The sequence below is a fragment of the Prionailurus viverrinus genome, chromosome E3, assembly GCF_022837055.1.
Source record: "Prionailurus viverrinus isolate Anna chromosome E3, UM_Priviv_1.0, whole genome shotgun sequence".
NCBI lineage: Eukaryota > Metazoa > Chordata > Mammalia > Carnivora > Felidae > Prionailurus > Prionailurus viverrinus.
The window spans coordinates 34,555,978-34,579,108 of NC_062576.1; the positions used below are offsets into that span (position 1 = coordinate 34,555,978).

General features: G+C 51.2%; 1 protein-coding gene across 4 annotated transcripts in view; it reads left to right on the forward strand.

Annotated features, from left to right (window-relative positions):
- USP7 (ubiquitin specific peptidase 7) overlaps window positions 1–22,462 on the forward strand; it is a 64,720-nt gene extending 42,258 nt beyond the window's left edge. For 3 of the 4 annotated variants that reach the window (XM_047837975.1, XM_047837974.1, XM_047837977.1), the window contains exons 6-31: window positions 628–736; window positions 1,659–1,789; window positions 2,222–2,276; window positions 3,282–3,362; window positions 3,463–3,553; window positions 6,186–6,268; window positions 8,712–8,821; window positions 10,349–10,505; window positions 12,186–12,330; window positions 12,606–12,736; window positions 13,445–13,579; window positions 14,051–14,152; window positions 14,306–14,411; window positions 15,150–15,242; window positions 15,331–15,398; window positions 15,726–15,826; window positions 16,679–16,832; window positions 17,563–17,630; window positions 18,077–18,185; window positions 18,274–18,351; window positions 19,157–19,257; window positions 20,270–20,369; window positions 21,093–21,212; window positions 21,324–21,395; window positions 21,516–21,606; window positions 21,849–22,462. In XM_047837975.1, coding sequence (XP_047693931.1) covers window positions 628–736; window positions 1,659–1,789; window positions 2,222–2,276; window positions 3,282–3,362; window positions 3,463–3,553; window positions 6,186–6,268; window positions 8,712–8,821; window positions 10,349–10,505; window positions 12,186–12,330; window positions 12,606–12,736; window positions 13,445–13,579; window positions 14,051–14,152; window positions 14,306–14,411; window positions 15,150–15,242; window positions 15,331–15,398; window positions 15,726–15,826; window positions 16,679–16,832; window positions 17,563–17,630; window positions 18,077–18,185; window positions 18,274–18,351; window positions 19,157–19,257; window positions 20,270–20,369; window positions 21,093–21,212; window positions 21,324–21,395; window positions 21,516–21,606; window positions 21,849–21,955 — 2,698 coding nt within the window. In that variant the 3' untranslated portion in view covers window positions 21,956–22,462. The other variant, XM_047837976.1, reaches the window with a different exon arrangement.
- Window positions 22,463–23,131: the final 669 nt, after the last annotated feature.

The window sequence follows — 23,131 nt, forward strand, 5'->3', positions numbered from 1 at the left end:
GGCCCGGGGGTGGTTTGACTGGTATTCCCTCGAGCTTCCTGTCATTATGGGCTGGGGGAAGGGCGTGCAGTGGGGACCGCCAGCTCTGAGAAGACCTACCCATTCTGCTCAGAGAAGACCACCAGCCTAGCAGGTTAAAGAGAGAGAGCTAGTTCAGAAGTCTGAGCTCAGCTTGCCCTGGTACACATGCCTGGCTTCGCTCGTGTGTATGAGTATGCAGAAAAGAGGGGTTTCAGCCATTGGCATTTCTTGCTGACTCCACACGTGACTTAATACGAATGCAGGAGAGCCACACCGGGAGCCAGTCTGATAGAATCCAGCCAGTACGTGTGAGCAGCGATCTCGGTAGACGAGGACAGCGCTGCTGTCCGCGGCATTAAGCTGCTTCTCCAGTGCCCGGTTCGTGCACCTGGGTGAACTGAGCCCGTGATTGTGCCCAGCACTCTGGGCCCTGGTGCCCAGGCAGGGGCCTGGCGGTGAGGAGTGCGTGGCAGTCGCTCCCACGTCAGGATGGCGGGAGACAGGCGGTGGTGCACAGCAGTGTGGCGGCCACACGCTCCACACGCACTTGCGGAAGCGAGGCGGTGTCCTGTGCGGTTTTCCCTCAACCTCGAACTGGTCTTGTAGGTGGGATTCAAAGAAGCACACGGGCTATGTCGGTTTAAAGAATCAGGGAGCGACTTGTTACATGAACAGCCTGCTGCAGACTTTATTTTTCACAAATCAACTACGAAAGGTAAATGGATGGTATTTCTCTCCCTCAACCTCCTGCCCACCCTCTTCTCAAGTTTTAAGGGACAAGCAGAGTCCTGTCGGCGGACTTTGCCGTGTCTCTCCCGGTACCACCACAGTGCTGTCTCCGGACGGGGGCCCCTCTGGGATGCTTATGCATATCTTTATTCCTCCGTGTTTGGACACTCGTGAAACTAACTTGGATGATCAAAAGTTTGCTGGCTAACCTAATTTTGTTGGGCTAAAGATACTAAAAAAAAAATTTTTTTTTTTTAAATATGAAAGGCATTAGCAGCAACATCTGAAAAGTTTTTTATGTTAAAATTGAATTGCAAAGCCACCGGCTGTGAAGTCTAATTTCACATACAGGTAAAGGTCATTTTCCTGAGAGCGCTAATAGTAAAGACCGCAGACACCCCCTGAGTCTGGGACAGGTTAGCTAGTCGTCAGTCCTTTCGGAAGGCCATGCGAGGGTGCAGGCCACACGGACTCCAGGTTGGGGGCGGGGGCAGGCACTGGCTGGTCTGCTCTGCTGGCTTTTCCGGTTACGTTGGCACTGTAGTGACCACGACAGAACGGTATAGTCGGGGGTGGGGGTGGGGGTGTGGATCATCCCACTGGCACTTAGGTTTCGTGACACCTTTTGTTCGTTCACAAGCGATGTGAAGCTAAAAAGTGTTGTTCCAAGAGGTATGAAATACAAGTGGTTCTCTTTGGATGGCGAGTTGTAGGTAAATTTTTAAATTCTTTTTTGCTTTCTCATGGTTTTTATGTTGCCTCTAAAGACTGAGGATCTTTTAAAAAAGTTTCCTGAGCTATTTTGGAGGGATAAGTTAGAAGCCCTACCAACTACCTTAGCCGTTGTGATATTGGAAATGATACTTTCACATAAAATTCCATTTTTATTTCTTAATCAATTATTTTAGGCTGTGTACATGATGCCAACAGAGGGTGATGATTCATCCAAAAGCGTCCCCTTAGCATTACAAAGAGTGTTCTACGAATTACAGCACAGCGATAAGCCTGTAGGAACAAAAAAGCTAACGAAGTCCTTCGGGTATGTATTGTATCGCCTTCTTCGCCTTCTCCTTCCTTCTGCAAGGATGGGTGAGCGCGTAGTAGGAGAATCCAGAGCGCAGTGTAGGCATTTCAGTGCGCCTGGGTGTTTCGATCACTGGATTTGGTTTGTCCTTTCCGTAATAAAAGGCTGTGGTTTGGAATTTGGCCTGAGAAATAATTCACCACTTAACGACGTCCTCTTATGCACCGCAGGACGTTCAGAACAGGACAGAGCTGTGAAGATGTTGGTGCCCTGATAGAATTCAGTGGTCTTTAAATTGGGGACCCCTAAAGATAATTCCCTCAGAAGATGGATTGACGAATAGTGGCCTGTCCTACAGCTCGCTTTTCAAGTCTGAGTTGCTTAGTTTACTCTTACTTGAAGTCTGGAACTGTAAATAAATACAAACATCCCTTTTCTTTTTCCAAGGTGGGAAACTTTAGATAGCTTCATGCAGCACGACGTTCAGGAGCTGTGTCGAGTGGTAAGTTCTCCGCCGTAACTGCACACTACTTAACATTGACTGCTGTAAAGCACTGTCGGACGTGGTAGCAAGTAAAACCTCAGACCTGCCTCGCGCCAGTGCAACTCAGGTGCGCCCATCTCTGTTCAGGACAGAGCCAGGCCAGGAAGGAAAGGCAGCGTCTGTCTAGTTGACGAGCCAGAGAGAATGAGAACAAAATTGTTCTTGGAGAGGGCAGCGTGAGGGGAAACTTGAATTTCGGTAGCGGTAGGTAGTGTGGTTTAAATCTGCCGTTGGTACATCTGCCCCAGTTACCAGTCGGAGAAACCACAGATTGGCTGACATAGCTGTCCTGGCCGCCCTGTTTCGCCGTAGACTAGGGACTCCTGTTACTCCGTAGCGCCCAGACTCGTCTTTTGCACAGAAGTTCTAACAGAGGCAGCTCTCTGTGCGGGTGATTCTCCCCCAAACCATCTTTAGTCACTAGCAAATTCCCGTCCTTCCAGTCGTGACCAAAGACGCACAGACACACACAAAGTCACACACATACACAACATGAAACGGCTATTCAAGGTGATTGGCTGGGCAAGGTGTGTTTTCTGTTTTGCAGCACTAGCTGGATTGAATCCAGTTCATTAAATATCCATGGACAAACCAGTCAATCCTGTTGACAGGCTCAACCTCATTTATCTCTTGGTGTGGACCAATACGAGTTAAGTTTAGTGCTCAATTTACATGCTTTTCCACAGAGGTAAAATGAATATAAAAAATGCTTCTAAAGGCACTACAGATTACTAATTCATTCCAAAGGCTGTATAGAGGTTAATCTCAACTGTTGCATGTAGATATTTTTGTAAATACCCAACCGAGGACGAAGATTTTGTATGTTTTCATAATTGCATGCTGGAGGTCATAATATTCATAGTCTAGAACTTCTTTGACCATTGAAATTTCCTAGTCAAGTTTCGAATTACTGTCTGTTAATGAAGCATCACATTTTCTTAAAGCCCAAACTTTCTCTTCCAGCTGCTTGATAATGTGGAAAACAAGATGAAGGGCACGTGTGTGGAAGGCACCATACCTAAATTGTTCAGAGGCAAAATGGTGGTATGTGGCTACCAGCTTTAGAGAATGATTTTAAGATGATTTAAGAACGCTACGATAGCGACAATTAACACTTAAGCCCTCTTATTTTCCTTATTTGTAGTCCTATATCCAGTGTAAAGAAGTAGACTATCGATCCGATAGGAGAGAAGATTATTATGATATCCAGCTAAGTATAAAAGGAAAGAAAAACAGTAAGTTCCGTGTACATAACCTTGGCCTTCCGCTCATTTCTGTTTTGGTTTCATGCTTCATTGACCCCGGTGATTTTCATTGAAATCTAGTGCAGACAGAGACCCCCGCCCGAGTGATGAGCGAACAGCTTCCCAAGTGAACGCAGGCTCGCGGCCCCACACGGGTCACACATCACGACGCCTGCCGCCCACACGTTGGTTCTTCCCGGCCACGACCTCCTCGTCTTAAAGGAGAACCGCTGTTTGGCCTTTTAACACCCCTCCCCCCCCCCCCGTTATTTTTGCCTGTTTTAAGTATTTATAGAGATGGGATCATACAGGCTACACAGCCCCTGCTTCTCTCCTTTTGCCCAGCGCCACATCTGTGCATCGTGCATATCGCGAGGAGCGGTGGTAACTTGATGGTTTTTGTTGCTTTACGCTACTCCGCGTGAGGAGGATGCCGCAGGTTTTTGGGAACCACTCTTTCCTTGGTAGATGTTTGTGTTTTCGGTGTGTGGTGCTCGGACATAAGGTTCCTTTCCCGTTGCTGTGCCTGTCTCCGGCACGCATCCTTCTGCGTTCACGGTGAGCGGAATTGTAGGCTCCAAGGGTACACATATACATTCGGTGGGTGAGGCCAGCGAGGCTCCCAGAGCAGTCTGTTGGTCTCTGTTCCCCAGACATGTGTGACAGTGGCCATCGCTCCGCATCCACAGCGGGACCACCGGTCAGCAGTCTGGACATTTTGGTGAGAGTGTGGCACTCTCGCTGTCTGTATGCATTTCCCCAAAGGTCAGCGAGATGGTCACCTTTCCGGCTGCTTACTGGCAATTTGGATGTCTTCTTGAACATCTGAGATGGAGTTAATAATAGTTGGTGTCCTTGATTGCCAGTTTTGTCACCTGTGATCTCTGGGTTGGTTTTTGTTGATTCACTTTGCTCTTCATCAGGGGCTGTTTTCCAGCTTCCTTGCATGTCTGGTCCTCTTAGTGGATGCCTGCCATTGTGATTTTTACCTTGTTCGGGTATGGACGTTCTTCACCTTTGTTCTGGGACCTGTTGGAGTTGCTTGGACACCATGTGATTCTTTGGAGGCTTGTTTTTACGCCCTGTCCGGTGGGAGCACAGCAGTTTGTGGTTAGCGCTACATGGGCCCCCACCTGAGGCCGTGCCCGGAGCTCCGTGTACAAGGAGGCTTTTCACCGTGGCTGGAGGGAGCACAGACTGTTCCCAGGCTTGCGTGTGCTCTGGGGACTGTACCCCCGGCCTCTGGGTGGTTCTTTCCCTGCCCCCAGATAAGTCTTCACCCTGCTTGCTGGTCAGCCCTCCCTGGGGGCTCTGGGAGAGCTGCCGCTTTCTTCTTGGGCACTCTGCGCTGCAGATGGCAGCTGCTGTGGGCCCTGTTTGGGTTTCTCTCCCACACAGTGAGCTGGGACAGTTGAACTGCTCTTACCCATCATGGTCCCGTACCGCCTGTTTTCCCGGGCCTGAAACCTCTTTTGGACGGACAGTCCCGGGGTCCTTGTCCAGCCCAGGAGAGTGTGCCTGGTGCCTCTCCTTCCCGAGGGAGCCATGACAGGGGCAGGGAGCCGGGCAGGAGCCATTCTCAGTGCTCTGGGCACTGGCCCGGCTGTGTTGCTGAGCTGCTCCCTCTGTGGGGCTCACCTCTTTTCACTCTTCTAAGTGTGCCACGTGTTTAATGGAATTGCAGAATTTTAGTGAAATCACCGGATTTTTTCTTTGCTTTTTGTGTCCTAAGAACATCTGTCCTGAAGTCATAAGGTCGTCTCTGATCTGTTACTGTTTTATCTTTTCTGTTTGTCTACAATCCCCACACAGTGGTGTTTTGCATGTGGTAGGATGTCAAGACCGACCCTCCCCCTGTGGGTCTCAGGTGATCCCATCACATTTTCCGCGTTGCTCTGCACCTTTGTTAGCAGCCAGTTGCTCATATTTGTGTGGGTTTGTTTTTAGATTCTTGCTTCTGGTCCACTGGTTCTCCCTGAGCAAATTCTACACCTCCCACCCCCAGCTTTATTTTGGTTAAATTGACAAAATGTTAGGATATTCAAAGTGTACGTTGTGATCGTTGCGGATATACTGTGAAAGGAGGGCTCTGTCCCAGTGACCACCTTGACACGTCCCTTCTTCATCGCACGCGCACATGCATGAGAGAATATTTAGGGTGCTGCACTCTTGGCAAACTTCAGTTAGACAACAGGATGTTGAGCCCTTGTCACCGTGTTCTGCATTAGGTCCTTAGTCCTTCTCTGACGGCTGGAAGTTTGCACCCTTTCACCTTGACCCCACGTTCCTGCTCTATCTACACGGTCTTTCTTACAGCTCTATGTGTGGGTTAGATTTTGTACTTTAATGGGACTTGATTTTGGTAAAGCTATTAAAACACTTGATTCCATGTTACAGCTTCAAACACCCTCAAGGAACCATGTCAGTGTTCTCAGGGGTCCGGGTTTTCATGGAGCAGCGGGGGCTTGGTGGCCGTCCGGGGCAGGGGCTGGAGGCCACCACTGGTGTCCTCCCTGGCAAGCTTGAGCGCATGGGGCAGCCATGCCGTCATGAAGGCCTTTAGTGAGACCATTGGCTGACTGACTCTCACTCTCTCTCTCTCTCTCTCTCTGTCTCTCTGAAGTATTTGAATCATTTGTGGATTACGTGGCCGTGGAACAACTAGACGGCGACAATAAATACGACGCCGGGGAGCACGGCTTGCAGGTAACGCGGGAACGATGCGCTGCTTCAGTTGTGGACCAAACAGTCACTTGGAGCTTTTCATAAGCTGCTCAGACCCAGAGCTCAAAGGATTTGAATCCTGAGTGCAGCCATTACATCTTGGGAGCTGCAATCACATGGCGGGGGTGGGGGCTGGGGGGGGGTTGCAGCTCGTTTCTCAGGTAGGCCTGTCACCCAGCACACGGCGTTTTCTCACTGTGTCCGTCCCCCCTGCTCCTGGCCTCAGTGCTGCCCACGCAGAGCTTTTCTTCCTCCGCTTCTCCGGCTGCGGTGGACTTTGTCGCTCGGACTCCACTTTGGGGTGCATGTGTGGGGTGCAGTTAGTTTTTGAAAGGGTCGTGACTTAGAGGATAAGGAGTGCGTCTTCTGTCCTGGTTCTGTGAACACAGGCTGTCCCTGCTTATCTTCCACAAGGCCCCGCAGGGACCCGAAGCTTCTGGCAGAGCAGTGAGCCGGTGACTGGTCAGGTGGAGAGACACGGCCTGGGGCACGATTGGTGGGGCCAGCAGCGCCCTCGCAGACGCAGCCATCCAGGGTCTGCGTGGCAGACTCCTAACCTGGACACATCGGCTCAGCCAGTTGCCAATTTCTCAGACCGTCCTGCTTGCCAGGCTTGCCGATTTATAATTCATGGTGCTGATGTGCCCCCTGTTTCAGTGGGCCTCGGATCTGCTCTTCTCCTGCTTGGTCAGGCCACTCAGGGATGCTGCACTGTGGATCGGAAAGTCACGTTGCAGACACGCAGCTAGACGTGCTCAGGGGGCACTGCAGTCAGCTCACGAGAATTGCCTTGTCCACAGTGGGTTTGGGGGTCTGGGTGAGCAGTACATAGTATTTTAGAATCACAGTCACAATGGACCGTGGTGGAGGAACAATTCTTTGATTCTTTCAAGGTGTAGAAAAACCACGCCATTCCTTTGTGTGGCCGGAGGTTCCCAGGTTTTCATTTTTCTTTCCAGAGAAACCTTGCCCTCGTAAGCACACTGATTCAGCATCAGAGAACATTGTGGCTTGTCACAGCCCCGTTCCTCCGGGTGGACATAGCCCAGAAGCAAGGTCTGAATTGAAAGTGGAGCTGTGACAGGACCCCCGGTGGCCTGCTGGTGGCTGAGTTTGCCACAGAGGCTTATTTTAGTGAGCAGACGGGAGTCGGGCCTGCAGGGGGGGCCTCGTTCAGGAGCGGGCGAGTCCCGCAGCACAGAGACTGAGTTGCTGGTACTGAGGACAGTCTTCAGAAGCGGGTTGGACTGAGCACTGAGGGCGCGCCCCGACGCGAAGGTCCCGAAAGTCCAGGGTGAGGGAAGCTGATCTAGTCTAGACCTCCCGGCGCATGATTGTCTGTGCCTCTGCCTGTTCTGTCCAGGTGTCTGTGGACACCTTGAACCTTACAGAATTGTAATCCTAGGCTTCTGCCTCTCCATTTAATGACTTGCTGTGCTTTTCCATGTATTTTCCATCATGTTTAATGAATGTATAACATGGCAGCATGATTAAGCCCCCATTCACCTGGCTATTGCCTGTGGTTGGGCCTCAGAGAGAACATAACCCAAAATAAACCTCGCACATGAGCTGCTGCTGCATGGTCTCAGTTTTGATAGCAGACGTGGTGAAGGTCTAAGTAGAACATCTTATTTTATTTAAAAAATTTTTTTAATGTTTATTTATTATTGAGAGAGCATGAGCAGGGGAGGGGCAGAGAGAGGGGGAGACACAGAATCCGAAGCAGGCTCCAGGCTCTGAGCTGTCAGCACAGAACCCAACGCGGGGCTCGAACCCGTGAACCGGGAGATCATGACCTGAGCCGAAGTCGGACACTTAACCGACTGAGCCACCCAGGTGCCCCTTAAATACTTATTTTTGAGAACTCGTGAGTGGGGATGGTGGAGGGGATGGGGCGGAGGCGGAGTGGGGCGGTGGATAGAGGGTCTGAAGTGGGCTCTGTGCTGACATCAGAGGAGATGATGTGGGGCTTGAACTCATGAACCACAAGATCATGACCTAAGCTATTTTTATTTTTTACTTGAAATGTAGTTGACATGCACTATTTTATTTTAGGTGTGCCATGTAAGATTTGGTGTTGAGCATTATGAAATGCTCACCATGACAGGCCTAGTGGCTCTCTGTCCCCACATAGCGTTCTCAGTGTCACTATGTTGTACTTTGAATCTGTGACCTGTTTATTTTATAACTGGAAGCTAGTGCCTCTTGATCCCCCTCACCTATTTTGTCACATTCTCCAGCCCCTGCCCACCGAAAACCACCCGTTTGTTCTCTGCTTATGGGCCTGAACATTTTCAAAGCACCCAGCCTTGGATCCCGTAAACCACCCCCACCCCCCACCCCCGTCTTGCCAGCCGCCGTTGTTGCCCTTGTTCCAGGGATACAGTAGGGCCCAACTAAACTTGGTTTCTTTTCCAATGTTCAGGAAGCAGAGAAAGGTGTGAAGTTCCTAACTTTGCCACCAGTGTTACATCTGCAGCTGATGAGATTTATGTATGACCCTCAGACGGACCAAAATATCAAGATCAATGATAGGTAATCTATTGTGGGGTGTTAAAGTTAAGATTGAATCATCACCTGACATGGGGGTCGGTCTCCATGCTTTGTTTGTCTTTTTATAATGTCAGTTCATCTCCGATGTACTTGGGAGTTCCCTTGTGCCTCAGTTTCCCAAGAAGTATAATTTTAAAGGGATAATTTCCTTTAAGAGTTTCAGAGGCTGCTCCTCCCATAACTCCCTCTACCGGAACCCTGCCCCCCTCTGTGCTGTGGCGGACGGACAACCTGGGGAGGTGGGGGGGGGGGGGGGGAGGGTGCTTTCTGTTCGACCCGATGTAGCTTAGCTGTTTGCTCAGGAGTGGGATTTGATGTTCCTGTATTATTTTGTACTCTCCGTATCAACTTCTAGAACGTGTTGGAATTTTCAAGAAGAGGATGTAGATGGACTTGGGTGCTTTACTGCCAGTGTTTTCAAAATTCCAGATAAAAAGGAATGATAGTACACACACCCTTACCTGGTTTAGAATACATTATTTTTGTCCTGGTTAGTTTGAGCTCAGGATAGGGTGGTTGGTCAGTCCCCCCATGGAACTGGAGTGAGAGTGGACCCAGTCCTATTATTTGCCACCAGCTGGGTCTTTGCCAGCTCCTCGTTGTCCACGATCATGGAGTGTGTAGTAAAGAAACCGTCCCCACCAGATCTCACACGTCGGCAGCGCGCAGACTAAGCCCCACCTGGTGGTGGGTGTCGTTGGGTCCTCACCTTGCTTTTGTTGCTGCTTTTGGAATTAGTTGCCAACGTTAAAACAAAACAGATCAAAACCTTGAGATTTCACATAAAAGCCCAGATTTCTGGCATCTTTTAGGAATTCAGAACATGTGGCAGCGCAGCCAGAATTGCTGAGGGCAGCACCGGGGGCGCCGAGCCGGCTGCCCCTGGAGACTCCATGCGCCGCTCTCCTCCGCGTCTTCGCCGAGCTGCCTGCCCTTCTTCCTGTCTCTCAAGGCCCTCCTAGTAATTAATCGTGACCCTGTTATTAAAATGCTTATGGACCCAGTAATTTACAAACAAATCAAGTTCAGATGTCTCCCGAAATCCCAGGGTGTACGGGATCCTTTCTCACGTGTGTCCCCTGTCAGATTCGATCCCTCCAGGTTTCTCAAACCTGCAGCGTGTCCTCAGTGGTCTTGGTCCAGGACAGTCGGAATCATTCATTAATACATTTGCAGCCATCCACATCCTAGACAAGTCCTGGTGTGTGTTTGTCCTGAGACTGGCTGTTGTGTGACATCCTCAGCTTAGAAATCTGTTGGGTGTCTCCATGCGTTGTGCGCGTCTTCTCTCATACCTAGCTTCACATTTTGTACTGATGTGTGAATAATTGTCCTAATGAATAGGAGCCACCACAGAAGTCCTTCGGAGGGCCTCCCGAGTCTGAGTGATACTTCTCTTTCCAAATAAAGACGAGCCAGTAAATTAGAACGTCTAGCAATAAAGTCTCCACATGAAATATTTTACATGTCAGTGAAACCTGGATTTCTTTAAAAATGTTTTTTTAATAGGTTTGAATTCCCAGAACAGTTACCACTCGATGAATTTTTGCAAAAAACAGATCCTAAGGACCCTGCAAATTATATTCTTCACGCAGTCCTGGTTCACAGTGGAGATAATCATGGTGGACATTACGTGGTTTATCTAAACCCCAAAGGGGACGGCAAAGTAAGTGCCGGGCAGGGGGCGGAGTCAGATGTCATGGTGTGTGGGGCACTCACCCAGCGCTCAGTTTCGCCTTTTCCTCTCCCAACCCGATGGCCTGAATAGTGCAGGATTCCACCCTGGGCTCTGATTTATCTGTGTTCCCATGCATGAATGGCTGGTACCTTAAAGGTGATAGTGAATGAGTGCTTGCACTTGACGTATGCACTGAAGTAGCCTTGAACATTGGACCGTTATCATTGCATACCTAATGGGAGGCACTTGCTCTCCACTTAAGAAATCCTTGGGCAGGTGGGAATGCAAGCTGGTGCAGCCACTCTGGAAAACAGTGCGGAGGTTCCTCAAAAAATTAAAAACAGAACTACCCTACTATCCAGCAATTGCACTACTAGGCATTTATCTAAGGGATACAGGGATGCTGTTTCGAAGGGGCACATGCACCCCAATGTTTATAGTAGCACTTTCAACAATACCCAAAATAGGGGAAGAGCCCAAATGTCCATTGACAGATGAATGGGTAAAGAAGATGTGGCAATATCTATACAATGGAGTATTACTCGGCAATCAAAAAGAATGAATTCTTGCCATTTGCAACTACGTGGATGGAACTGGAGCGTATTTTGCTAAGTGAAATTAGTCTGAGAAAGACAGATATCATATGACTTCACTCATATGAGAACGTTAAGAGACAAAACAGATAAACATAAGGGAAGGGAAACAAAAATAATACCAAAACAGGGAGGAAGACAAAACAGAAGAGACTCTTAAAAATGGAGAACAAACTAAGGGATACTGGAGGGGTTGGGGGGGGGGGGGATGGGCTAAATGGGAAAGGGGCACTCAGGAATCTACTCCTGAAATCATTGTTCCACTCTATGCTGACTAATTTGGATGTAAATTTAAAAAAGAAAGAAAGAAAGACAGACAAAGACAGAAAGAAAGACAGAAAGAAAGGAAAGAAAGAAAGAAGAAAAGAAAAATCAATCCTTGGGCAGGGGAGGCTGGATGAATCAATCACACGTTCTGCGCGCCTGCTTGTCTGTGCTGCGTGATGCTCCGTCGCGTCTCTTAGTGTTCCCCAGGGGTAAGGGTGTCCTCAGGGTCTGTGTCCAGGATCGTAGCGCCAGTGCAGAACAGAGAGGAGGCCGAGCCCACCTCCCTCATGTGAGGAGACTTGGGCAGGGGGTGCTCACACAGCCCCAGACCACGACGAACCTTTCCCTGCAAGACTTGGTGCCATTTAGAACACCTCGACCCACAATGAAGAGATCAGAAGAGAAGTACTCTGTACAACTCTGCTGACCTTTTCTTGAGCCAGGCCCCCTCTTGCTGCGATAACGTATCCTATCAAATGTCCCATTGAATTTCGTAACCACACCGTAAAATCTCCAGTTTTACCGACGAAGTCAGGTGTACTCAGCATGATTTTCTCAGATCTGCAAAGAGTTGTACTGTCGGGAGATTGAATCTGATTCGAAGTGGGCCATTTGAGCATGTGACGGAATTGCCAAGGGACAAACTCACAGTGGCCCCAGAATACGGGTGCTGGCTGGCCTCTTCCCCGAGAGGGCGGCCCGAGGCGGCGCCTGGCCCGGCACCTCCCTGCGTCACTTGTAGGTAAACGCTGCCTCTCCGGTTGTGTGCTTCTCAAAGCGCTTTCTCTCTGCTGCGTCTTGTTGCCAGTGGTGTAAGTTCGACGACGACGTGGTGTCCAGGTGTACGAAAGAGGAGGCCATCGAGCACAATTACGGGGGTCACGACGACGACCTGTCGGTGCGGCACTGCACGAACGCGTACATGTTGGTTTACATCAGGGAATCAAAGCTGAGTGAGTAGCCGGCTTGTTACCTGGGAAGCTTGACAGCTGTACCCTGAGCTGTGCCACTTGCCCCGGCACGTTCCGCGCTCTGCCTGTGCGGCCTCGCTCCCGACCTCCGCAAGCAAGCTGGACGGGGCCGTGTGGGTTTTGATGCGGGCTCACGGTACCAAGTCATTTCCCCCGAATCAGATCTGCTCCGTTTATGGCGACGCTGAACGGGGGCGTTCTCAGGAGGGGATCCTAGAATCCGCGCAGAGGTAAACGCGGGCACATTTGTTGTGCAGGTGAGGTTTTACAAGCTGTCACCGACCACGATATCCCTCAGCAGTTGGTGGAACGACTGCAGGAGGAGAAGAGGATCGAGGCTCAGAAGCGGAAGGAACGGCAGGAAGCCCATCTCTACATGCAAGTGCAGGTTAGCACCTCCACCCCCCGGGCGGGACCCGCGCTAGGCCTCGCTTCTGGAGCGCTGTGGCCTCGTTGGGGGGACTGCTGCCTGAGCACGTGTGCTCAGTTTCCCTGGCCCTATGGGGCATACGTTCCAGCGCAGGCTGAGGGCTGACGTTAGACGTACTCAGACCCCCAGACACTGGGCCAGGGGGTGGATGAGAAGCACCGCGGGGTCAGAGGGGAAAGGCCTCAGGCGGGCGAGCTCCCAGTGGGAGGTGGCCCTCCAGGCCATGGAGAAGCTTGGCCAGTGGTGGGGACAGAAAAGAGGGCTGGACGGAGAGGTGAATTTCCGGGTGGTGTTGATTCGTGGTTTGGTTGCGATACCAGGAAACGGGCGTTCCTTTTAGCAAGTTGATTGCCGGGAAAAAGCCGCCAGCTCGCGTATCCTGGCGGTATGCTGTCCAGAGACTGCCACCCAAGCGGGTTTCCCGCTGGTTCTCGCGGTCAGTGGGCAGCGGCTGTGTGGAAACGGAGGTGTCTCGATTCTGATGAAACACCTGATTTCCTCCGGTCACTTTGATGTTTTTCTCCTTGGGTCTTCTGAAGAAGGTTCTTCGGAGCAAAAGACTAGCTGTTCTTAGCATACTACTGTAAGAACTTTGTTTTGGCTGGGGTGGTCGCGTGGCATTTATGTATCGTGTGGAAAGTGTTGTGTTTGCTTGTGGCTTTTCAGATAGTTGCAGAGGACCAGTTTTGTGGCCACCAAGGCAATGATATGTACGATGAAGAAAAAGTGAAATATACTGTGTTCAAAGTGTTGAAAAACTCCTCACTGGCTGAATTTGTCCAGAACCTCTCTCAGACCATGGTGAGTGCCACCCGTTCTGGGGGTGGTTATTTTGTTCTCCCACGTTCTCCTCCCTTGCTTATTTAACTGCACGGGATCAGATTGGGCACCCAAGCCCTGGAATACTAGGAGCCCTGAAGGGTGAGTCTTGGACCACATCAGCAGGGAGAGCTGTAACTGTAATATAATCCTAGAATCATCACATTCATATCGAATTTTTTTGTTAAGTTTTTATTATTTTGAGAGAGAGTGCACACATGAGCAGGTGAGGAGGGGCAGAGAGAGAATCCCAAGCAGGCTCCACGCCATCAGCACAGAGCCCGATGTGGGGCTCGAACTCAGGAACCATGAGGTCATGACCTGAGCTGAAATCAGGAGTCGGGCACTTAACGACTGAGCCACCCGGACGCCCCCGTATGGAATTAAAATGTGAGCTGCTTTTAATTACTTTGGTTTGCTTTTCTTCCCCCTCCCCTCCCCCCCCCCCCCCAGGGGTTTCCACAAGATCAAATCCGATTATGGCCCATGCAGGCAAGGAGCAATGGAACCAAACGGCCAGCGATGTTGGATAACGAGGCAGACGGCAACAAGACGGTGAGTGTCGCGGGTGCCACCTGTCCTGATGGGGGTCCGTGGAGGCCTGGCCTGCGCGACAGCATGCCTTATCTGCTTCTGGCCCACTTTGTGGGTGGTGGGCGTGTTCTTCACCCTCACACAGTCTAAAACCAGCCTCTCTTTTGGAAATAGATGATTGAGCTCAGTGACAATGAAAACCCTTGGACGATATTCCTGGAAACCGTTGATCCGGAGTTGGCCGCCAGCGGAGCCACATTACCCAAGTTTGACAAAGATCGTAAGTGTCCTCGGAGTGCAGAGCCGGCTCCCTGGACCACCGTCTAGACACACAGGGTCCGGCGTTCTTCCCTGGCAAAGAAACCGGCCCTCAGCCCCCTCCTGTGTTCGTGTTTCTTGGCAAAGCTGGGTGGGCCCCACCTCTGCCGGTGGCTGGAAGGCACCGGCCACGTTGAGTCCTCCTGTTCCACTTTTGTCTGGGCCCATGGTTTGCCACGTGCCTGACAGGGGCTGTGACAGCGCTGGGCTTGTAGACTCTCCGCCAAGGGCCGGTCCTTAATAGTTGGGGCTTTGCGACCCGTGCGGCCTGCGCCGCCCTGAAGCGGCCGCAGAGAGTGTGTGGATGGACACTTTGGCCGTAGGTTTACACAGCAGGTGCCTGTAAGATGCTGGGTGGTTCTTGCTACAGACCAGGCTGTCCCTTCTGGCGGCGAAGACACTATATTAGCATATTTCCATGGCAACGCTCAACCAGCTAGTTATACCTGTTCTGGAAGTGTGAGATTCCTGATGAGTTCACTGCCCTGGCTCCCAGCCTCACTGCCTCAGATTAGTGTTTCCCGGGGGCCTGTTTGGAATGATGCTGTTGACCTGGGATTGGGGCTAACCCTCCCCTGAAACAATTGCTTTTAGGCTCTGTAAGCCTTCCTTTGGGATGCCACTAGGCTTACTGTTAACATTTTTAAAACACTGTCCCGAGTGTTAAGATCCTAACAAAACCTGTTTGTTAACCTTATAGATGATGTCATGCTATTTTTGAAGATGTATGACCCCAAAACGCGGAGCTTGAATTACTGTGGGCACATCTACACACCAATATCCTGTAAAATCCGTAAGTCCTTGTTGTGCCCACCTCGGAGCTGGTTTTGTTAACGTGCTGGCATGTTACAGCCTCGGATTCTTTGTTTTCTTGAACCCAGGTGATTTGCTCCCGGTTATGTGCGACAGAGCGGGATTTACCCAGGACACTAGCCTTATCCTCTATGAGGTTTGGACGGCGTGTTTTTCCATAATCCGCGTATCTTGGGTGGTTGGGGGAGGGCTGTCTTTGTTCGTTTTGCTGGCCCTGAGTTCACTGTTCTGTGAAGTGTGCAGCTCAGTGGTGGGGGCCTCGGGTGGTGTGGAAGGAAAATGACTTTCCCTCATTTAGGCCCAGTGATTATTACGTTTTTATGGATATTAGTATTTACTTAGCGTTTCGCTTATGAAAAATGTAGGGCTGAGAGTACTGAATATGCAGAAAGTGCAGGCAGTGTCTGGCCATATTACACATAAGCAGATGTTGAATTGTAACCGTTCATCTCTTTTCCTGTAGGAAGTTAAACCGAATTTAACAGAGAGAATTCAGGACTATGACGTGTCTCTTGATAAAGCCCTCGATGAACTAATGGATGGTGACATTATAGTGTTCCAGAAGTATGTACTTTTTGAGGGACTTTTATCACTTTGTATGGGCGTTGAGGTTTTTCCATAAGCCCTAGAACCAGGAGACAAAATTGCATCTAGACCCCAAGTTAAATTTGTATCTGAGATTGTGGATAGAGGCCGACCTTCTCTTGGTTTGGGGATGATGGGCAGTGAGCCTCTTCCTCATTTAATGAATGCTTTATTTCCGAAGAAACGGCGTAGAGCAGGGTAACTCTTAACGGGGTGGCAGACGTCTTTACAGAACTGCACAATGGTTTTCCTTCCCTTAAAGCGTGAGGTTCCCCCGTGTGCACCTGCGTGGATAATCCGTTCAAATCGGTGTGCATTAAAACCCTTGGGGCTGCTGGGCTGCTGTCGTGGCCCCTGGTCTGAAAGTAGCCTTTTCCCCTGCTCTTGAAGACTTCTGTTTGGAGGGCCAGGCAGTAAATAACCTAGACTAGGCGACTCCCCAGCCCTGCTGCTGGAGCCCGAGAGTGGTCGCCCGTCCCGTCCGCTTCTGGTCAGAGAGGAGGCTCTGCCCTGAGGCGCTTGACCCTGAGTCTACTGTTACTTCTGTATTGAGACGAGGGGCAGAAGGCAGTCAGCACTAGCACTAAGCTGGCTCAGGGCACCTCTCCTGTGCCATCCTGGCTGCTGACCGGGGTGCCCGGGACAGACTGTGGCACCCTAAAATGCAAGTCAGAATTTATGTCAACACCAATTTCTGTCTGTGTGTCACTGTGGTTTGGGAGATGATGCCTTTTTTTTTTTTTTTTTTTTTTTTTTTTTTTTTTCCTTTTAACCAATACCCCTGGCCTGGACTTTGATTTAGTCTGCAAACTGTTTTTTTCCTCCCACTAGGGATGACCCTGAAAATGATAACAGTGAATTACCCACTGCAAAAGAATATTTCAGAGACCTCTACCACCGTGTTGATGTCATTTTCTGTGATAAAACAATCCCTAATGATCCTGGATTTGTGGTTACATTATCAAATCGAATGAATTATTTTCAGGTATTTGATAAATGCTCTTTTCCCTTCGTATTCTACAGCAGAAAGACCAAGTTTTTAAAACAGCGCTTGTTGAAGGCTATTGGATTTGGTTCTGGAGGGAGGGCCTCAGCCCTGCTATGAGGAAGTTCTTGATTGAGGGGCTTGGCCCTGGGCCAGCGGCTGTTCTTTCCTGAGGCCCACCCCGCCCTGTTCCCCCCACACCCTCCCACACCTGCCCCGCATCCCTTATATCCACCCCACCCCACGCTGCACCCATCCGACCCTGCACCCACCCCGGCATAATTTGGTTTCAGAGATGATAGTCTTAACAGCATCTTTGCTTCAATTACAACATGCCATTGGAAATAAACCTGTAGACCTCACCATTAAAAGTTAAAAGCTCGGGGCGCCCAGCTGGCTCAGTTGGAAGAACAAGTGGTTCTTGGTCTCAGGGTCAGGAGTTCCAGCCCCGTATTAGGTGTAGAGTTTACTCAAATAAACATACCAAGAAAAAAGGTGAAAGACCCTGTAACAGCTAACTTCACCAGTGTGCTGCCCCCATGAGGGCACACTGGGGGGTATCATTTATTCCTGGTAGGTGTCAAAGGTTCAGGCCGTTTAAGTTCAGGCTGTTTCATACTTGTGTAAAAACATCAGGTAAATGGCTTCATTGGTAAGGTTTATATGCAATTCTCAGTTCATCCCTGAAGGAGACTTCCTTTCTGTCTGTGGGCCCCTTCCCTCCTCCCAGGTTGCAAAGACAGTGGCACAGAGGCTCAACACCGACCCCATGCTGCTCCAGTTTTTCAAGTCTCAAGGGTAAGCCTCGGTCGCTCGCTGTTCTGTCTGTCCCGCATGCCGTCCCTAGTCCGTCCAGACATCGTGGAACTAACTCTGATAGGTTAACACCTGACATGCCCTCACTTAGTTTCCGATAGAGTCGTCCGCACGCACGTCCTGACCACACTCCTCTCGGACGTCAGACTAATTGGCGGCCTCGTCCAAAGACAGACTCACTGTAGATACGTTGTCAGCACATCTCCCACGCGTCCGGCCGGGCTGCCCCAGCCAGACTTGTGCTTGCCAGTGGGACAGCCAGAGGGACGTGGGCCTCAGGAAATGGGAGTATTAAGGGAGGCCCCGTGCCAGGCCCAAGTTCAGGTGTAGGCGGAAGGCCAGTGGTTTGCTTTTACTCACACTCACGGGGATTTGGTGTAGGCAAATAATCAACAAGGCATTTGTTTATGTGCTGTTTTTTTGTGCAGTTATAGGGACGGCCCAGGTAATCCTCTTAGACATAATTATGAAGGGACTTTAAGAGATCTCCTACAGTTCTTCAAGCCTAGACAACCTAAGAAACTTTACTATCAGCAGGTATGAGCCCGAATTCATGTAAGTGGGTCATGAAGAGAAGGTTTGGGTTTCGTGGAAGCACATCTGACGGTCTCTCTTTTCTTACCAGCTGAAGATGAAAATCACAGACTTCGAAAACAGACGAAGTTTTAAGTGTATATGGTTAAACAGCCAATTTAGGGAAGAGGTAGGTTTTTTTTTTTAATGGTAGGAAGTTTTACTTTTATTGGTGTTTAATGTTTCTGTCTGTCTAGCCCTCGAAAACTAAAACAACAAAGGGAAGGTGTCAGAGGCCCTCAGTCCCCTCCAGCCACGATGACTGGAGCATTTTCAGTCGGGGCTCTAGCTGCTTGGCCCCAGGCAGTATCTTTCTGGAACCCCGGCTGCCTCTGGGCCTCCTCAGGTGGGGCGGGTGCCGGGGTCTGCCATTGCTGAGGCTGGTTCTGCACGGAAGGCAGGCCCAGCCCGCCTGCACGTGGTGGTTCTAGAAAGTCTGGCCCTGCTTGGACCCCGGTGTTTTCGCCTTTGTAGCTCCACCAATCTTGAAGGCGCATGTAGGCCACGTGCTGTACGCGTGTTCCTCTGGTGGAATTGACAGGCTGAGATACTCCGCTCCTCCTCTGGGCCTTGTCTGGGCTGTCTGTCTGTCACGTCACCATGCTGGATCCGGCAGGCAGGGGCGGGGGGTGGCTTTCCGTGGGGTTTCCTGAGGAGCTGTCCTGTGAAGGGCGACCTTTCTGTATCAGCGTTGTTTCCTAAACTCCTCTCGGGTCCTAAACACCTCTAGGGTGGGGTGGGCATCTCCGGTTTGGGCCGGTGGGCAGAATTCACGCATCTGGAGCCCTCGGAGTGGGGCATCGGTGATGCGGTGGGAAGCTAGAGACGACAGAACGTCCCTTGCCGTTCTTTCCTTCCTCGAGCAACGTGGACGTGTTGTGGCAGACCTCTTCCGTTTTCTTGAAAGCATCGATTTCCTCTGGTCCTTTTCCTAGGAAATAACACTATATCCCGACAAGCACGGGTGTGTTCGGGACCTGCTGGAAGAATGTAAAAAGGCTGTCGAGCTCGGGGAGAAAGCGTCAGGGAAACTTAGGCAAGTATTTCCTGAAGCTGCCGGTGGGCCGTGGGGGCGTCACCAGGGCACCCGACACTGGGACCCGCACACAGTGCTGCACACCGGCTTTCAGCCCGTCTTCTGTAGCAGTTCATAGACCCTTCATAATGGGGACCCCCCCCCCGCCTTTTTCTTTTGAGAGCAAGAGAGAGCACAAGTGAGTGAGGGGCAGAGAGAGAGAAAGAAGTGGGGCCCACATGGGGCTTGTGCTCACCCGATGTGGGACTCGAACTCCTAAACCGTGAGATCATGATCTGAGCCGAAGTCAGATGTTTAACCACTGAGCCATATTTTCTTCTTTCCCTTTCTCCTGATTATTACTAAGCTATAGGAAGAACTTGAGATTCAGGTGGAAAAGCCACTCGGTAAGGAAAGGATGCAAATAGAGGATCAGCCAAAACTGCTGTTGGTTGTGCGTGAGGAATCAGGGCGCTTCTGAGCCATGTAGCCGGTGTTCAGGCTGAAGTCAGAGGCCCCCGATTGGCGAGCAGTGTTCATTTCAGAGAGTTGACCGTTCTTACCATGGGGCCGGACAGGCGCTCACAGGACATAACAGCCCTTGGGGCTACTTGGTTCCTGGAATGTTTGCTCAGTGATGTTAATAAAAGAATGAGATCTTTATTCTCTAACGAGCTAGAGGGAGAAAGAGCGCAAGTCTGGCCCCATTTGGAACCACCGCGGGAAAGATGTGCCCGGTTTGGGGAGACTTGGTCTCCCTCTCCGTGCCCAAATGCAGCTGCATCCCCTCCAGCCGGAGCATCCCCCTCGGCCTTTTCTTGAACCACACACTCCAGGGGGACCACTGACTAGTATTTTGTGCTGTGTTCCTTGAGGACGCCTGCTTTGGACATTCCCAGTCTCTAACAAGGAAAACCATAAGCAAATGTTGATAGCTTCGTAATAAAGAATTTCTAGGAGAACTCATCAGCCCCTTTTATCCCGTGGATTGGTGTGGCTCACTCCCTGCCCCCCCCCCCCCCTTTTTGTGCAGGCTGCTAGAAATCGTAAGCTACAAGATTATCGGTGTGCACCAAGAAGATGAGCTGTTAGAATGCTTATCTCCGGCAACGAGTAGAACGTTTCGAATAGAGGTAATGGGCCCTCGTGGGCGCGGGGCGGGGTCGTGGGGCGGTGGGACGGCCGCTGGCGGTGGATGCTGCTTCAGTTTTGTCTGCGCGCTGGAAGAAGTGAGCCCTGCAGTTGATTTTGTTCTTCCGGCTGCTGAGAAGTTAACGTTGCGTTGTAAGAAAGTACACAGAATGTGCTTTTTCACTGTAGTCGTGGGCAGTGTGTGCAGCTCGGCTTCCGGAAATCCGTTGGCGCGTTGAGCGGCCCTCCCTGCCTGTCACACTTGCCTGGTGGCCCACTCTGCTGAGATGCTGTCCCTTCACGTGCAGCTCCGCCCTCCCCCCCCCCCCCCCCCCCCCGCCTGCCCTCCCCTCAGGGGCTGGCCTCTACGTGCCCGTCCACAGGGGATCCTAGGGGAATTGTCCCCAGATGGGAATTCTCGATGTGGGCCCCCAGGCAGGTCTGCTCAGAAGCTCTGGTTCCCTGCCGAGTGTGGAGCAGCTGAAGTGTCCACAGTGACCAGAGTCGCACGCACTTTGGTCGCTGGAACCTCAGAGTTTCCTGCCGACGCAGAGACCCCTTCCAGCTCTGAGCTCCCCTGGTTCTGATGAGACCCAGACACAGCGCTGGGCGGGCGTGGGACCCCGCTTCCTTGATGGGAGTGACGCGGGCAGACGCAGTGTGTGTCCATGTGGACTGCACCGCCCGGCTCAGTGTGCGCCCCCACCCCCCACCCCGCGTCCCAGGAAATCCCTCTGGACCAGGTGGACATAGACAAGGAGAGCGAGATGCTCGTCACCGTGGCGCACTTCCACAAGGAGGTGTTCGGGACGTTCGGGATTCCGTTTCTGCTGAGGATCCACCAGGTGAGGCCGGGGAGGTAGGCTGAGGGCTGCCGCCAGACGTGAGATCCCGCGGCGCCACGCCGGGGCTCCCGCCGCGGGGGAGTGCGCACACGTGTCCTTTACCCTTCGTAGGGCGAGCATTTCAGAGAAGTCATGAAGCGGATTCAGAGTCTGCTGGACATCCAGGAAAAGGAGTTTGAAAAGGTAGGCAGGACTCCCGGGCCGCACGCCAAAATCCTGGCTCCCCGCGGCGGCCGGACTTTGGCCGGAGGGGGGTTTGCTGGCCCCCAGGGCTCACGGAGGAGCGGCCCTTCTGTCTTTCAGTTCAAATTTGCCATTGTGATGATGGGCCGACACCAGTACATCAACGAGGATGAGTATGAAGTGAACCTGAAAGACTTTGAGCCCCAGCCTGGTAAGAGCCCTCCCGTGGTCAGAGACGCGGGCCGCCCTGGGTCCCAGTTCCTTCTGCGAGGCAGGGAGGCACAGCGCGTGACCCATGGGTTCCTTAAGACGCATTCAGGGTTGGCATGTCGGTGGCTCTCCAGCGTGTGCTGGGAAGTGGGGGGGGGGGGGGGGGGGGCATTGCGCTGGGTTCGGCCCCGCTTCCTCGCCGTCTAGCCTCAGCCCTCAGCCCTGTGTCTCTCTCTCCGCCAGGTAACATGTCTCACCCTCGGCCTTGGCTAGGGCTTGACCACTTCAACAAAGCCCCAAAGAGGAGTCGCTACACCTACCTGGAAAAGGCCATTAAAATCCATAACTGACTTCCTCACCCAGTGCGTGCGAGGCGAGGGGCCGTGCGTGGGTGTGTGCCCCTTTTTAACAGCCTAGAACTTTGGTACACGCGCACCATCTGAAGTCTTCAGCAAGAGGATTTGCTGCTGATGTTAATTTTATTTTGTTGAGGCTGTTCCGTTTGGCTTCTCTGTATCTATTGACTGCCCTTTTTGAGCAAAATGAAGGTGTTTTTATAAAGCTTGGATGCCAATGAGAGTTATTTTATGGTAACCACAGCGCAAGGCAACCGTCAGCGTAACGGGGGAGAAGAGGTGAGGGCCACGCGGCTCTGGCTCGAGGCCTCTGGGCTGTGTCCAGTCGGCAGAGGCCTGCCCGGCTGCCTTCCTGGGGTCGCGGGCGCCAGCCCCGCAGCTGGTCTTACGTTGAGGCTCGTCTGACGTTTTCCCCTCAGTTCTACTTTCCAACCTTTTGTGTGCATCTGTAAAGGCAAAACCGAGAAACTCACAACCTAATAAATAGAGCTCTTTCCTTCACTGCGTGTACTGTCCCCCTTCCTCGGTCCCCCTCCCCCGCCCCCCGCTGCCCGGGTCTCTCGGTAAACGCGTCTCAGTCCGTCAGCCGCTACCGTCCTTCAGCCCGTGTGCAGCGTGGACGCCCCCGAGTGTGAGCACGGTCCTGGCGGACAGCCCGGGCCTCTTTGGTTCGCTTGAAAACGCTGTTTGATACAAGTGAGGTGTCAGGCGTGCTGCCTGTGGGCAGACTGACTCCACAATCTCAGCAGTTCATACAAGCAGGTGAAAGAATTCTCAGTAGAGTTTCCTCGGAACGGAACAGACGGAACAAGAAAAGGAGAGCCTTTTAGCAAAGAGGGCATGCTCACTAGTGGTCAGTACGCTGTTGACTTTGTAAAAAAAAAAAAAAAAAAAAAAAAAAAAAAAAAAAAAAAAAAAAAAAAAAACAAAAAAAAGAAAAAGAAAAACAAAAAAAAGAAAAAGAAAAACAAAAAAAAAGAAAAAAAACCAGAGAAATGAAATTGTATATTTAATGAGTGAACATGTATAATTCACCGCTGGGAGGAGGTGACTTTTTGTTGGGTGCATCTAAGTGACTCTTCACTGATGTTGATATTCATTGTGTGTAGTTTTATTTCAGTCCCAGCCTCGTTTCCTCTTATTTTGGAGCTAATGCCGGCTGCGTGTCTA